Genomic DNA, 16,590 nt, shown 5'->3' with positions numbered 1-16,590 from the left:
TGTAGTTGCCAGCCCGTTGACATGGCTCACATACGGTTCATTGGCATGACCACTTGTGTTGTGCTATTTGGCAGGTGAATTATCGACTGTGAAACTACAGTCACAGACAACTGCACCAGTTGACAGGAAGAATGACATGTTCTTAGTAACAGCACAACGCTGATTACAACATATCTGTACAAAATCTTAGAGTACCGTATGAGCACTTTTGATAACTTCCTCACGACTGTCGTATCCACCAACATGCCATTTTCTTCTCCTTCTTGTCTTCCAGCCGTGAATGAATGTTCACACTGCAAAAACAAGCTCCAGTACAGTGCTAAGATTGACAACAGATACTCAGTGAGTGCATGTGATACTCTGTGATAATGCTATGTATTATTGATACAGTACATAAGATTATAGGAGTGTTTATTCCTCGATTTTACAGTCCATACAGTACTCTCAGCAGTGGTGAAGAGCCCATATCCAGTCATTGGTGAAGAAGACCCATATGGACCGGACCCAACTGTCATTCGTCAAGGCAACTTTTTCTATGCAACTTCAGCACCACACTGTGGCTATTTCAAAGTACGACATCCTTTAATCATGTGACCAAACAAAGAACATGGAATCACAAAGCCTGAGAAAATATTGTATTGAATAGTTTCAAATGCTTATAATTTATTTCACTGAGCTGACAAAGGTGAAAACAATGCACTAAAACCCTTACCCCAAGGAATAGAGAAAGTAAAAGATTAAGAGTATTTTTAACAGGGTACAAGAAACATTGCCATGATTATATTGTAGCTCAAGAACACAAGGCAAAGAAGTAAATTGGTTAGCTTCCCCATTCCAAAAATACCTGTGTTGACACTACTTGTCCATGTGGATTCCAAACAACTTCACCATTTTCCCCTCACTAATAATCTCATTTCAGTGACACAGGAAAAACCATAGATGAATTAATATCCAGATCTTCTTGTTATAGCTCTTAGTTAGCATTCAATTACAGAGAGATTATGGCTTAACATAGAAATCACATGGGTGGTCAGTAGTCACAATCACATTCTTAGATTACAAGTCAAAGACAGAGAACTGTGATTCCATAGAAAAGTTCTAAATAGTCTCTACTACAGTCATTATGTGATCAATGCTACATAATTGTATGCATAACTTTAAGAACACTTAATTTTGACCTATTTTAACCAACATCAATTAAATATAAATGAAAGCCAACTTTTGTATGTGTTATCTGTTTTATTGGAAATTATGCATTACTCTTTCAAAAATGTGCAAATTTGTAATCCACTCAAGTATTTCAGTATCTTGGTAAAGAAAATTACTTTTCAGAACGCAGAGCCTCCAACCACAGAGATGACCCTACTTATAAAGCAAGTGCTACAGAGGTGCATAAAAAAAAGAGGAACACAACATTTCAGAGCTTTCATATTAATTTCAAGCTCCACATTTTTGCTGTTTCTTTCTTCCCCATAACTTGAGGGAACATTTGCATTTTTCAAGAAAAACCAACTGTATGGCTTTTGACCACAGTTGTTCACCTCATAGCCTTATTGCTTACTCCTCAGTCTTCCCCTCACGCCCCTCATTGAGCCCTCGGTCTCAGGGTGTAGGGTTGATGAGGTGGGGTGTTGTGGTGTTAGCCCCACAGTCTATGTATTCAAACGTGTCCAGGGAAAGCTGCTCAAAGTGGGCCAGGTAGTAGACAGTCATGGACATCCTGAGGGAGGTGGAAGATAAAGATGGTTATACCATTTTCATTTATTATTTAATTCATTAAATGTAATGATAATTTATGTAATTGTACCAGATTTAGTAAGCCAGCTATCAAGGTTTCCTAACTGCAACCATGAAAGAAACTCTCCCTTGAGCCATCACTGTAAAAACTGGGCCAAGTTAACAAGCAATACAGCCCTTTTTATATCACTTCCTCCGATTTTAACCACTGATAAGAAATAAATAGGTTAGTCTCTGACCCCATTGGTTTACTAGGTGGGTGAGGTTGTGTCCATTTATCATCAAAACATTTAGTCATTAACTATTATATTATGGTATTACATTTTTCCCCACAGAACACAGATTCAACATGATTCTTGTTCATTGTTGAATATATGCATTATAATGTTAATAGAATCTAAAATGGCTAAACTGTGGGAACAAAGCTACATTTGGGGGGTGTTTTACCCATACTGACTGACAGGGCACATACTCACTGAAGATGGACAAATAACGTGTGGATCTTGATTGTAGATTTCTTGCAGTAATTGCTGGGAAGAATAAATAGGAGAAAATAATGAATACCTACAGGATTTCCTTATGAAAGATCATATGATTTCAAAACAACCCACTGGGCACAAACTTCTTGAATTAGCGTTGTTACAATGTAATTGGTCAACATATTGTGATGTGGAAAAAATATTGGATTTGACGGTGTTGTTTTGACGGTGAAATTTCAAACACAGGATTGTGCATGTCATCATGGTAACCAAATTTCAGACAAACGTATAAAATATGTTGAATTTGTACCTTTAAAACAATGTCAGAACGTCAACTTTATATCCATTATCAGAAAAAAACTATAGGATGGGCAGCACCTCCTACTGGAGAATTCATCCATCTACAGCTACCCTTCAGTCTCCCATCCAGGGTTTTAACCAAGCCCAGCCCTGCTTAGCTTTGGGATTTGTCATTGACTATTACCAATGTGCTATCGTGACAATTATTGTTGAGAGCTATCCACTTTAAAACTAAATACATTCACTGTTGCTAATCAAAGTCATTCCAAAGGGTAGGTTTAACAGAGCAAATTAAATTGTGACCATACTTTAGGACTTATTTAATAAATTATGCTATTTAGGCCTATATAGCATTTGCAAAGTCATCAACAGCTATTCTTTAAATTCAACCCAGAATTAATCTAAAAATTGACAATACAATAGGCCTAGTGTTTCAAGCTCTGGTTGACTTCAAATGTAACGAGGAGATGCACCTTCTGCATGGATAGTTCCATCTGTGCCAATGACTTAGTCTGGCTTTAATTCCAGTTAATCTACAAATGTATAATTTATATGTTGGATTCATATCTCCATCTTAACCAAAAACTCAAAGAATAGAACTAAATAAAATCAAACTATTTAAAGTTTAATTTTATTTTGTCATATTCTTTAACTTAGATTTTTGGTTGAGATGGAGACATAAACCAAACACAATTCAATATCACTTTTGAAATACAATAAATAGCCTATTAACTTGTCGACAAGTTAACAAATGCTATGTTGGATGCTATGCTATGTCTCCAACCCAAATAAAAATAAAAATGTTAAATAGAGCCCCACAGTTGAGGTGTCCTAAAAGGCATAAAACCTAGCAGTCAAACAGGGAAATGGTTCCAATCATTTTTCCACTATTCATTTTTCCCACAGGGAATTTTCAGAAACACTTAAAATAAGGGCTCTGTTTCATGTAGGCTTACCCTGGCGTGACATTTTGATAACCATGTAAATCTCTCGGACAAGGTGACTTTTATCAATATAGTCGGCTCTATTTACTCAGATTTGAAAAAGCTAATTAGCATCAAAGTAGACATCATGCAAAACTACAAATCCCTGCAAGCTCTAGCTGACACCTTTGCTAACAGGTATTGTGTCAATTTAAAACTTGCACAAGAAAGTTCAAAGAATTTTCAGTTTAAAGAAATGTTGCCAATATATGAATTACTAAATAGTTTATAGTTAATCCAGAGATTCTTACCTTTGCCTCGATTCGGCAGTCTCGTCCAGATCATCATGGCATTTGTAGTTCTTTATGATAGCCACATTAGCATTTCATTTGAGGGGTAAATACAGGCGAATATATTGATAAGTCACTTTGTCCTAGAGAGATTTACACGGTTATCAAAAAGATCACGCCAGGGTAAGCCTATACGAAACAGAGCCCTTATTTTAAGTGTTTCTAAAATCCCCTATGGGAAAAATGAATGGTGGAAAAAAGATTGGAACCATTTCCTTGTTTGACTGCTAGGTTTTATGGGTATTATGACTCATACTGTGGTACTCTATGGGACTAAGCCAGTGGCTCAGATGTAACAATCCAAGTAGCGGATCCAGGTAACTGCCAAAATAATGGAAATACTTGAGTAAATGAGGGGATACAAAGTATATTGAACGCAGGTGCTTCCACACACGTGTGGTTCCTGATCCGGAGTAAATTAAGCAATTAACATCCCATCATGCTTAGGGTCATGTATAAAAATGTTGGGCAGGCCACTATTCTGGCTACCATGGCTATGCCCCATAGGATGACAAGTCCCCCATCCACAGGGCACGAGTGGTCACTGAATGGTTTGATGAGCATGAAAACGAGGTGAACCATATGCCATGGCCATATCAGTTAGCAGATCTCAACCCAAATAAACACTTATGGGATATTCTGGAGCGGCGCCTGAGACAGCGTTTTCCAACACCATAAACAAAACACCAAATGATGGAATTTCTCATGGAAGAATGGTGTCGCATTCCCTTAGAGTTCCAGGCACTTGTAGAATCTATGCCAAGCTGCATTGAAGCTGTTCTGGCCAAACACCCTATTAAGACACTTTAGGTTGGTTTCCTTTATTTTGGCAGTTACCCATACCTCTCCTTCAAAAATTTTGATATTTGGTTGCATTGTCAACCAAACACAATTCAATATTACTTTTGTAATACAGTAAATAGCCTATCTTACAAGAGAATGTAACATTCAACCTTAAAATGAGTAACACACCCAAGGCCACATTGAGGTTACTGTAATTATAAATTTCTTATGTAATCATATAATGTTTGCATGTTCAAAAAGCATGCATAAGTCGTCACAGGTCTGTGGAGATCTTCACAATTTCTGTAATCTTTGCCGAATCTCGAACGGCATTGATCACTTGCACCATATACTTTTAATGTAATTTCAACTGCAATCCAGGTCATTTGGTTCTGCTTTTAAAAGAAGTGCAGTGATAACACAATCTGTTTTATAAATAAACAAAATCTGACATTGCATTTCCATTGGAATTTGGTTGTGCTCTTAAGATCGCTGAAAGCATAGTGATAACACATTGGAAATTCAACTAACTTTTGGCTGTCTTTTTGAGTGGGTGAATATAGGTTGTAATCTCATTGATCAACGTGTCAACCAAATATTAACCAATTATCCACGTTGAAATGACATGGTGTGCCCAGTGGGAATGCTTTTGACTTGTTTTATGAATAAGAAGTGCTACTGCTAGTGACAATTAGCCTGCAACACATGGAGGAAATGGAGATGGATTACGCATGCCAGTGCTCCCAGCTAAGCAGGTTATGCTAGTTTATGTATGCTTATGTACTTTTTTAAGACAAATAGTTAATATCAATCTGTTCAAACATTTGATAGTAATGCCTCAGACTTGTTCTAAATACAAAAATCCAGTTTTGCTTTGTCTTTATACATTATTCAAAAATAACTATCCAAGGAAAAGGAAGGAATTAACTGTCTGTAGAGCACACTGAATAAATTCTCACATTTACAGCGACATTACATTCATATGACAACATGCCACAATCAAAATAAGCTGAACTTTACAGCACAACTCATTTAAAAGGACTGCGTCACTATATTGTAAGTGTTACCATGGCACTTTGTATAACCAAACAGCCACAAAAGCAACTTTATGTCTCAGTACTGACTCGATGGAAGATTCAGCACCAGACATAATTTAACCAAGGTTATAGTTTGTACTTACTTCAGACCCTCCTCCACTAGCTTGACAGGAATCTCAAAGGCAAACTGTCAGGGGAAATAAGGAAGCGCGTCAGTGAGTCAAGTAACAATATTTAGAGGCTTACAGAAGCTAACGTCTCTGCGGTATAGCAGTTGGTAATGAGGGGAGGTGCTCACCGTTTTGTCAGTGAGTGGTTTCACAGTGGTGACATTTTTCATATCAGCCGTGCCCACAACAGTTTTATAGAAAAGAGCCTGCACTGTCAAGTTGTAGGCCTGAACTGTAAAAAAGTTGTCATTGGTAATATTCAGGATGTTCTGTGATGGGAAAGAGACAAGGTGATTATTACATTCACCTCCAAAACACACACTCCAGTGATGCAGAGGAAGAGACAAGAGGCCAAGAATTGTATGGCAGATAGAAACTGTTTTGACTGTGTGGTATATGGATGAATAAGGCCAATGAGGTCTCACCGTGATGTTCATTTGGACAGTTTTCGGGGTGAAGTAAACATAGACAGATTTGACAGCCACGGGTGAGAGGATGACACTGCGAGGAAACAGGAAGAAGAGGACCAGCGAGCTGACCAGCAGGCACAGCGTCACTGACACGGTGACATACAACTTCCTATAGGGGGACACGATATGTACAAGTTGAGAATTGATTAAAGGCCCAGTGCAGTCAAAACATTTTTTTCCTGTGTTTTGTATCATATTGTGATGAAACTAACGCTGTAAAAGTGTGACAGAATTTGACGAGTGTTATTTCTTGATAGTTGCTGGTTGAAAATACAATCTACACAGGATTTTCTAATCAGCAGGTTTGCATGGGCGGGAGTTTCGGCTTTCCATGGTGACATCGCCATGCGGTTAGTAGACCAATAACAAAAAGCTCCAAACATCTGCAAATAACAGATAGTTTTCCCCACTCCAGTCATGCTGCGTTCAACTGCTAATCGGAACTAGAAAACTCTGAAATGTACGACTTGCTAACTGGTTGTTTTACATGTGCTGCGCAAGTCGGGAGTTTCCTAGTTCCGACAAGCATGTGAACACGGCATACGACCACTCCCAGACAGTCTTAACAAAATTCTTGCTTGAGAAATAGTTTTGCTAAAAAGCAATTTTTCCCCATTTTAATGGAACTCTATTACAGTAAGGTAATTAATTGTTACCCAGAAATGATTTGATATTGAAAAAAATGGCTGCATTAGGCCTTTAACATACCACAAGCATTTTCATGCAGTACACACAAACACACCTAGATACAGATGCACTCTGACTGAACGCAATAATACTCTGCACACAACACACTGAACATTACATTTACATTACATTTTAGTCATTTAGCAGACGCTCTTATCCAGAGCGACTTACAGTTAGTGAGTGTATACATTTTTCATACTGGCCCCCCGTGGGAATGGAACCCACAACCCTGGCGTTGCAAACGCCATTCTCTACCAACTGAGCTACACGGGGCCCAGATATACATTTTATTCTCTCCTGTTTTCATCTGAACTCCGTGGCGCAGCGGTAAAACCTGGTTCACATTTTCAGTCGTTGGCTTTAGTAGCCTATAATCAGTTGGAATATCATGCTTGCTTTTTGGCCAAGTTAACTATTTTTCAAAAGTGGAATCTATGGTATTATTTAGGATGCTTAAGACAGAAGCTTATACTATACTAAATAAAACAAATTATTTCCCCTGAATGTAACTAAATGATGACAGTGAAGAAAGAAAACATTCAACTGTGTGTTGCATTGAAACTCAAGTCAAAGGGTACCCATGAACCGGTTTTATCTGGGACAAATGGATTATCAATTTGTCTTCATTGAGTCCAAATGGTTGCTTCCATTGACCTGGGAGTTGTTGCGTTTAGTCCAGGGATGTCAATCATACGGCCCGCGGGCCAGAACCGGCCCGCCAGAACCGTCCACTTTTTTTTTTTTAAAGGAACAGATATTCCAAATTTGTCCAGCAGAGTTCGCACTGAAATAACGAGAGATCCTGAAATAAACAGCACATGACAGCAACGCGCCCAGAATGCGCCATCTGCCGATCTTGCCTTATCGTTATTAAGCTCTTGTTGTCAAAATTACCCACATTACCAAAATGTCTTTGTCAAAAAGGAGAAAAGTTGACACAGAGTGCAGAGTTTTCCAAGAAAAATGGACTGATTCATATTTATTCACAGAAGTGAATGGGAAATCTGTGTGCTTGGTGTGTAATCAGCAAGTTTCAGTGCTCAATGAATATAATATTCTGCGCCACTATGAGACTCATCATGGTGAAAAATACAACCATTTGCGAGGACAACTGAGAATAGAGAAGATAAATGAATTGTTAGTGGGTCTGAAGAAACAGCAGTCTGTTTTTACCCGTAGCCGAGAGGTCAGTGATGCAGCGGTGAAAGCTAGCTACCTTATTGCTAATGAGATAGCGTTAGGATCCAAGCCATTTTCTGAGGGTGAGTTCGTGAAAACATGCATGCTAAAGGCTGCAGAAATCGTGTGCCCTGAAAAGCGACAGGCCTTTGCCAACATTAGCCTAACGAGAAACACTGTCGCAGATAGAATTTCAGATCTCTCGGCAGACTTGGAGACCCAAATGAATCACAAAGTCAAGTCATTTGTTGCATTTTCAGTTGCAATTGATGAGAGCACTGCTATTACAGATGTTGCTCAACTGGCCATATTCATTCGTGGTGTTGATGCGACTTTGACAGTCACCGAGGAGTTCCTTGGGTTGGTACCTATGACGGATACTACAACAGCGGATTACATTATGAGCTCTCTCGTTGGAGCGCTGGACAGAGTCGGAGTGGACTGGTCCCGTGCCGTCAGCCTGGCTACAGATGGTGCGCCATCAATGATTGGGAGAAAAGCAGGCGTTGTGACAAAATTCAGAGATAAAGTACAGGCCGCAAATGGAGGACAAGAGTTTTGGACATTTCACTGTATTTTGCACCAGGAAGCATTGTGTTGCAAATCATTAAAAATGGATCATGTCATGGAGGTGGTTGTCCGCACTGTTAATTTCATCCGAGCAAGAGGTTTGAATCACCGTCAGTTTGACAGTCTTCTCAGTGATAAAGACATTACGCATGGCTTGCCATACCACACTGAAGTACGGTGGTTAAGCCGAGGTGCCGTGCTGAAGCGTTTCTTTGAGCTACGAGAGCAAATTGAACAGTTCATGGAGAAAAAAGGCAAACCAGTGAAGGAACTTAAATGCCCAGAATGGGTGCAGGATCTTGCCTTTCTGGTGGATATTACAGAGTACCTGAATAATCTTAACAAAATGTTGCAGGGCCGCAAAAAAGTTGTCACTCAGTATTATGACAGCATACGCGCATTCAAGTTGAAACTGTCACTCTGGGAGACACAACTATCTAGCGGTGACACCGCTCATTTCCCTTGTCTAAGAGATGTGCGTGCGACCGGACTTAATGCTGACATGGCTCAATACAAAGACAAGATTGCTGCGGGAGTTTGAGCGACGGTTTCAGGTCTTCGGTGAACTTGAGACAGAATTTGCCGTTTTTTGCTCGCCATTCACAGTCAAGGCTTCTGATCTGCCCGCTGACATCCAACTCGAAATAATTGACTTGCAGTGTGATTCAGGTATAAAGGACAAATTTGCCTCTGTGGGCTTGGACACATTTTATCAGTATCTCTTGCCAGGGTGCCCCAAATTAACAGCCCTGGCTGCAAAGGTTTTATGCATGTTTGGGACTACCTATCTTTGTGAACAGGTTTTCTCTGTAATGAACATCAATAAAACAAAGCTGCGCTCAAGGCTAACACACAAGCACTTAAATGACATTATGAAATTGGCTGCTACTCAGGATTTGACACCTGATATTGATGCAATCGTGAAGGCTAAAAGATGCCAAGTTTCAGGAGCAGCCGGTAGGCCGCAGTGAGAGAAAGAGAGGGGAGGGGGTTAAACAGCGAGTAGGTAAAGTCTAATTGTAAGACTTGTAATGCTCTTTAAGCGACGTTTTGCAATCTGAAGAATATAGTTCTGTGAAAAAATAACATTTACTGTGGTAATGTAATATTTAAAGACCATGAACATTGTGATAACGTTCTTCATAGCTCCCACTTTAGTTTGTGCATAGTGTGGTGAGTCAGTTCAGGTGGTCAGAATGTATACTGTACATTAAAATAAGATAAGTTAATAAAACAAGTTGTTTTAATCAAAGTGAAATGCAATTTTTTCAGTTCCATAGGCTTATCTGTGAATAAATGTTTTGTGCCTTTGTAGATCCACTGTGATCTGTGAGTTATAATGCACATATGTAGGCTAAATGATAAATTAATGCATAATATTGAAAAACAAAGGTAAAGATTTGGAGTTGACGTTATTTATAGGTTATTTTGCTATTATTTTACTGGCCTGGCCCACTTGAGATCAGATTGCGCTGTATGTGGCCCCTGAACCAAAATGAGTTTGACACCCCTGGTTTAGTCATTGAGACACTTTAAATACATGTTAGAAGCCCACAAGTACAGAATCCCTCCCTTGAACTTAAAACAACACTATAATACTGGATACAAATAACACACAGTTCCATCTTATCAACTTAGGATAATTGATTCACTAAAGAAAAGCCACCAATTAGTATGTCCTCCCAAACAAACAATTATTACAGTAAGTCAATATACATGGTGATTGCAAAACACCATAGACTTACAAAGGACCTTCTAAATGATGCATGTGGGAAAGAAAACAATTGTTGCTGGAAATCTCAACATGGTCTTACGTGTGTCGTGGTTTCAGCCTCTGATCAGTACAGGGGATCACTGCCACCAATTTGCTCTCCTGACCTCGTGGGATGCGGCCCGTGCCCTGGCAGGTAGGGCAGTCCAGTGTTTCCTCAGAGTGTCTCCTGTTAGAGGTCTTCCTCCTGTCCTGCTGGGGTATGATGGCCTGCTCATCATTCTCACTGGGTTGACTGGAACCAGCTCCCATGCCTGCCAAAGAGACAGTCATACATACAGGTAACTGCCAAAATAAAGGAAACACCAACATAAAGTGTCTTAATAGGGCGTTGGGCCACCACGAGCTGCCAGAACAGCTTCAATGCGCCTTGGCAAAGATTCTACACGTGTCTGGAACTCTATTGGAGGGATGCGACACCATTCTCCCACAATACATTTTATAATTTGGTGTTATGTTGATGGTGGTGGAAAACGCTGTCTCAGTCGCCGCTCCAGAATCTCCCGTAAGTGTTAAATTGTGTTAAGATCTGGTGACCGAGACACACACACACCTGTGGGGACACATTTGACTCCCATTCAAAATCATATTTTCCCTAACCTTAACCCTAAAACCTAACCCCCCTAGAAATAACCTTTTTCTTTGTGGAGACCGGCAAAATGTCCTCAGTTAGTCAAATGTTTGTTAATTTACTATTCTTGTGGGGACTTCTAGAGCAGACATCTTCTGTGAATTAAGACTACAATTTAGCAAAAGTGTATCAAATAACTCATGGCGAACGTTAGGGTTATAGTTCTAATCTAAACAGTAATTTGACTACGCATTTACAACACTGCATACAAAGCTTGTGATAAGAGTTTCGTCTCTCTGCCACCCCTGAAGAAAACAACTTGTTGCAATGTGTTTACTCACCTTGTTAATGGGGTGTTACAATTTATAAAGACGGCGCCGTCGTCATCAAGATGATCTGTAATCTAACTCCACACCATATGTCTCTCACAGCAGCCGTGAAAAATGTTTTCGTCTAATATTCTTCTTATGTTGGTCACATTCCCCCTTCACTCGCTGAGCAATTTCCTATCCAGATGATGGTGACACCGCGTAATTTTGATGCCTCCCACAGGAAAGAATTAAAGCTGCAATATGTAACTTTTTGGCCGACACGACCAAATTCACATAGAAATGACAGTTCTAGATCTATGAGTTCTAGATCTGTCATTTTCATTGAAAGAAAGTATAAGAAGCGTTAGATCTGTTCTATGTGTGCTATTTTTATGCTTCCCGTGATTAAGTTTCATTTTTGAGTCTTTTACTTTCAGTTTTGTCAATATATTTCACAGTGGTTTAAATGGTAATGATTCTTTACACTGCACTTGCTTGTTTTGTCACAAACTGAAATTAGGCTAATTTTAGCAACAAGGAAATGGCAGAGCAATTTCTGCATAGTGCATTTTTAAAAGGTTGCCTACTCAACACATTTTTTAAACAAATAAAGTCAAATACATACATTGATTCCTGGATATGTTTTTGAGTATGTGAGCATTTTAAACGTTTTATGGTTATTTACTTAGCCTTATTCAAAAAAGAGAAGTGACATCTCTAAATGTGGTAACTTTTATTAGAGACAGATATTTGTACATCACAGGTAGCCTATGTCTTTTAATTGCCTGGAAACCCGAAATTGAATTTTTACGTACTTTACCGGTCGTCTGTGAGGTTGGTCCTTTTGATGATAGGAATGTGAGACAATATATCCACAGGAAAGTATAATTACATCAACTTTCCAAAGCCCTGGTAGTGCATTCAGATTTCTATCCCCTGAAGCATGCGCAAAACCATGTAAACACGTGCACGAGCTCGGCAAGTAGTGCATGTATTTGTATCTTGTGCGCATGCCGGTAAAGTACATTAAAATATAATTTTATTAAACATTCTGGCTTGTAGAGGTCGTGAGAATAAACTTTTCCTGATTCAAACGCTCAGTTCGGCACGACCTAGAATTCAATGCAATTCAACATCAGGGTTCCAGGCAAGTCTTTTAAGTGCAACACAGAAATAGTTCAGACAATCTGCACACTATCCCTCCCCAAAAACTTTTTGGCGTTTTCTCATTCTTCACCCTCTATGAAAATATCCTGCCCATATATGGAAGGTATGAATGTTTCAAGTACATGTATGTAGAAATTTATGAATCTCACTGTTTCTGACCTCCATTAACCTGCCATCATTTCTGACATACATTTTTCCACTGTGGGAAAAGCTTACTTTAATTTTAATTAATTCAAACACCACAATCCTTATTGTCCTTTAATTCAGTTTCTCCTTTACACCCTAAAAGTTGACTCATAAGTGGCAATAAATCAGATACCACCACTTGGTAGGACAGTACATTTTAGTCATTTAGCAGACACTTATCCTTTGGTAAGGCAAACCCTAAGAACCATTAAGACTACACTATACCAAAATAGGGTTGATTCAAAGGGTTTCTGTATTAACATAGATTTTTACCAATATCCATTTGCTACATTATATGACTGATCACTGCAAGTGCTATAATTCTTTTTCACAATGCCCACAACCCTGTCAAGTTCCCCTTAGTGTGCAAGATTTAAGCAAACCTTTCCAGTAACTTTTATTTTCTACAAATATAAACATATAGTACAGTGCAAATTCAAGCACGATGACATGAGCAAGCTTCAACCAGAAGAACATAGGCAAATCTTCCTTTACATTTCCAAACAGCCCTCAAGCAATCAACTCTAAAACCAAAAATATTTTTACAACAAAGATTACCTCCTAAGATCACCTGAAACACGTTAGCATTTCTATATTGGAAAATAATAAAAGCATTTCAAACTTGTTACACACTGCTTGATTTCAGTTTTCAAGTTTTGAAAGAACTTGACGTACATTGTTTTTTAAAAAATAATTATATAAAGTGGAAAAAATTATACCAAGTTTAAAGAATGATACCAAGTGGAAAGAGACAATGCTTTTGATATACACTGCTCAAAAAAAATAAAGGGAACACTTAAACAACACAATGTAACTCCAAGTCAATCACACTTCTGTGAAATCAAACTGTCCACTTAGGAAGCAACACTGATTGACAATACATTTCACATGTTGTTGTGCAAATGGAATAGACAACAGGTGGAAATTATAGGCAATTAGCAAGACACCCCCAATAAAGAAGTGGTTCTGCAGTTGGTGACCACAGACCACTTCTCAGTTCCTATGCTTCCTGGCTGATGTTTTGGTCAATTTTGAATGCTGGCGGTGCTTTCACTCTAGTGGTAGCATGAGACGGAGTCTACAACCCACACAAGTGGCTCAGGTAGTGCAGCTCATCCAGGATGGCACATCAATGCGAGCTGTGGCAAGAAGGTTTGCTGTGTCTGTCAGCGTAGTGTCCAGAGCATGGAGGCGCTACCAGGAGACAGGCCAGTACATCAGGAGACGTGGAGGAGGCCGTAGGAGGGCAACAACCCAGTAGCAGGACCGCTACCTCCGCCTTTGTGCAAGGAGGAGCAGGAGGAGCACTGCCAGAGCCCTGCAAAATGACCTCCAGCAGGCCACAAATGTGCATGTGTCTGCTCAAACGGTCAAAAACAGACTCCATGAGGGTGGTATGAAGGCCCGACGTCCACAGGTGGGGGTTGTGCTTACAGCCCAACAGCGTGCAGGACGTTTGGCATTTGCCAGAGAACACCAAGATTGGCAAATTCGCCACTGGCACCCTGTGCTCTTCACAGATGAAAGCAGGTTCACACTGAGCACATGTGACAGACGTGACAGAGTCTGGAGACGCCGTGGAGAACGTTCTGCTGCCTGCAACATCCTCCAGCATGACCGGTTTGGCGGTGGGTCAGTCATGGTGTGGGGTGGCATTTCTTTGGGGGGCCGCACAGCCCTCCATGTGCTCGCCAGAGGTAGCCTGACTGCCATTAGGTACTGAGATGAGATCCTCAGACCCCTTGTGAGACCATATGCTGGTGCGGTTGGCCCTGGGTTCCTCCTAATGCAAGACAATGCTAGACCTCATGTGGCTGGAGTGTGTCAGCAGTTCCTGCAAGAGGAAGGCATTGATGGACTGGCCCGCCCGTTCCCCAGACCTGAATCCAATTGAGCACATCTGGGACATCATGTCTCGCTCCATCCACCAACGCCACGTTGCACCACAGACTGTCCAGGAGTTGGCGGATGCTTTAGTCCAGGTCTGGGAGGAGATCCCTCAGGAGACCATCCGCCACCTCATCAGGAGCATGCCCAGGCGTTGTAGGGAGGTCATACAGGCACGTGGAGGCCACGCACACTACTGAGCCTCATTTTGACTTGTTTTAAGGACATTACATCAAAGTTGGATCAGCCTGTAGTGTGGTTTTCCACTTTAATTTTGAGGGTGACTCCAAATCCAGACCTCCATGGGTTAATACATTTGATTTCCATTGATAATATTTGTGTGATTTTGTTGTTAGCACATTCAACTATGTAAAGAAAAAAGTATTTAATAAGATTATTTCATTCATTCAGATCTAGGATGTGTTGTTTAAGTGTTCCCTTTATTTTTTTGAGCAGTGTATCATGATCACCAGGCCCCATGTATTGTTCTGAAAAGAACCCCCTCCCTCTGAGGACAATATAGAACAGATTGAAGACATTTTCTAAAGGTGGTTAATTCATTTTTTGATAAATAAAATCCCTTCAACAGGGTCTTAAACAATTATAACATCCTTCACTTCTTGAGCAGCTAGTCTTTTGGGTTTGCATCAGTATTTGTCTTCCATGTGCAACAAAAAATCATATATTTGTATATTATATTTACATTATTTTTCTTTTTAAACCTAAATATGCTCCTAATCAAGAATGGGGATTAATATACCCTCTTAAAATGGAATTAAATGGAGTGCATCAATGTAATGGTCCTCATTTCAAAAATATCCATAGCATGTTGTCACCCCATGGCACGACCTCACAGAAAGTAGGGGAATTATAATCTTCAATCAATAAGACACGCATCATATGTCTACAGTACGCTGATACTTTGAACAGTTAAGCTGAGAAAGGTTTAAGCGTGTGGGGGTGGGGGTGTGTGTGTTTAATTGCTGTGATCTGAAAGAAGCATAGCGTTCTCCAACACTGACAGTCATACACACTTGGAATGAGGACCTGACGTGTCCACTATTCAAACACTCTATGAAGTTGATTAACATCATTCAATGTTGACTATTGCCACAGCTTATAGAAGTAAGTCCTATATGGTTCTGTCTCTCTGTGATAAATATATATTACACCAAACACCCCTTCAGCTAAGCTTACACATACTGTAACTCTTGTTGAATATACCTGGTCTATGGCTGCATATTCAGCCTGTATTCCAATCTATGACTTCAAGGCTGAGTATGCTTTTGACAGGAATGGCTTGGCGATAGCAACTTGTGATATGTTTACCATTTGTTTCAACAGAAATTAAAGTGTTCTCCTGGAAAGAGTAGGCCACCTCATCCACCCCCCTTCAGTCTCCCCCTTTCCTATGCAAAAGCCAACAGCCAGAAACGGCCATGTTAAATGAATCTATATACATACTGTAGCTATTTGATAGCCTAAATATCCCAAAGTCTGTGGGAATGTCTCTTTAGGTCATAGTCAGGATACAGTGAGGGAAAAAAGTATTTGATCCCCTGCTGATTTTGTACGTTTGCCCACTGACAAAGACATGATCAGTCTATAATTTTAATGGTAGGTTTATTTGAACAGTGAGAGACAGAATAACAACAAAAAAATCCAGAAAAACGCACGTCAAAAATGTTACAAATTGATTTGCGTTTTAATGAGGGAAATAAGTATTTGACCCCTCTGCAAAACCTGACTTAGTACTTGGTGGCAAAACCCTTGTTGGCAATCAGAGGTCAGACGTTTCTTGTAGTTGGCCACCAGGTTTGCACACATCTCAGGAGGGATTTTGCTCCACTCCTCTTTGCAGATCTTCTCCAAGTCATTAAGGTTTCGAGGCTGACATTTGGCAACTCGAACCTTCAGCTCCCTCCACAGATGTTCTATGGGATTAAGAACCTTAATGTGCTTCTTCTTGAGCCACTCCTTTGTTGCCTTGGCCGTGTGTTTTGGGTCATTGT

General features: G+C 39.9%; 1 protein-coding gene across 2 annotated transcripts; it reads right to left on the bottom strand.

The window, feature by feature from the left end:
- Positions 1-1,219: 1,219 nt before the first annotated feature.
- Positions 1,220-13,529, bottom strand: LOC121569052 (transmembrane protein 106B). 2 transcript variants are annotated; one of them, XM_041879666.2, is made up of 7 exons: positions 12,154-13,529; positions 10,500-10,710; positions 6,205-6,358; positions 5,908-6,048; positions 5,753-5,796; positions 2,214-2,267; positions 1,220-1,720 (listed from the first exon to the last, which is right to left on the bottom strand). In XM_041879666.2, exons 2-7 carry the CDS (start codon positions 10,706-10,708, stop codon positions 1,603-1,605), a joined length of 720 nt encoding a protein of 239 aa, XP_041735600.1. In that variant the 5' UTR covers positions 10,709-10,710; positions 12,154-13,529; the 3' UTR covers positions 1,220-1,602. The 2 variants fall into 2 exon arrangements, with proteins under 2 accessions (XP_041735600.1, XP_041735599.1); XM_041879665.2 differs by lacking the exon at positions 12,154-13,529 and adding an exon at positions 11,369-11,885.
- Positions 13,530-16,590: the final 3,061 nt, after the last annotated feature.

The sequence above is a fragment of the Coregonus clupeaformis genome, unplaced genomic scaffold (genome assembly GCF_020615455.1).
Source record: "Coregonus clupeaformis isolate EN_2021a unplaced genomic scaffold, ASM2061545v1 scaf0057, whole genome shotgun sequence".
Lineage (NCBI taxonomy): Eukaryota > Metazoa > Chordata > Actinopteri > Salmoniformes > Salmonidae > Coregonus > Coregonus clupeaformis.
This window is presented reverse-complemented; position numbering and strand designations above follow the sequence as displayed.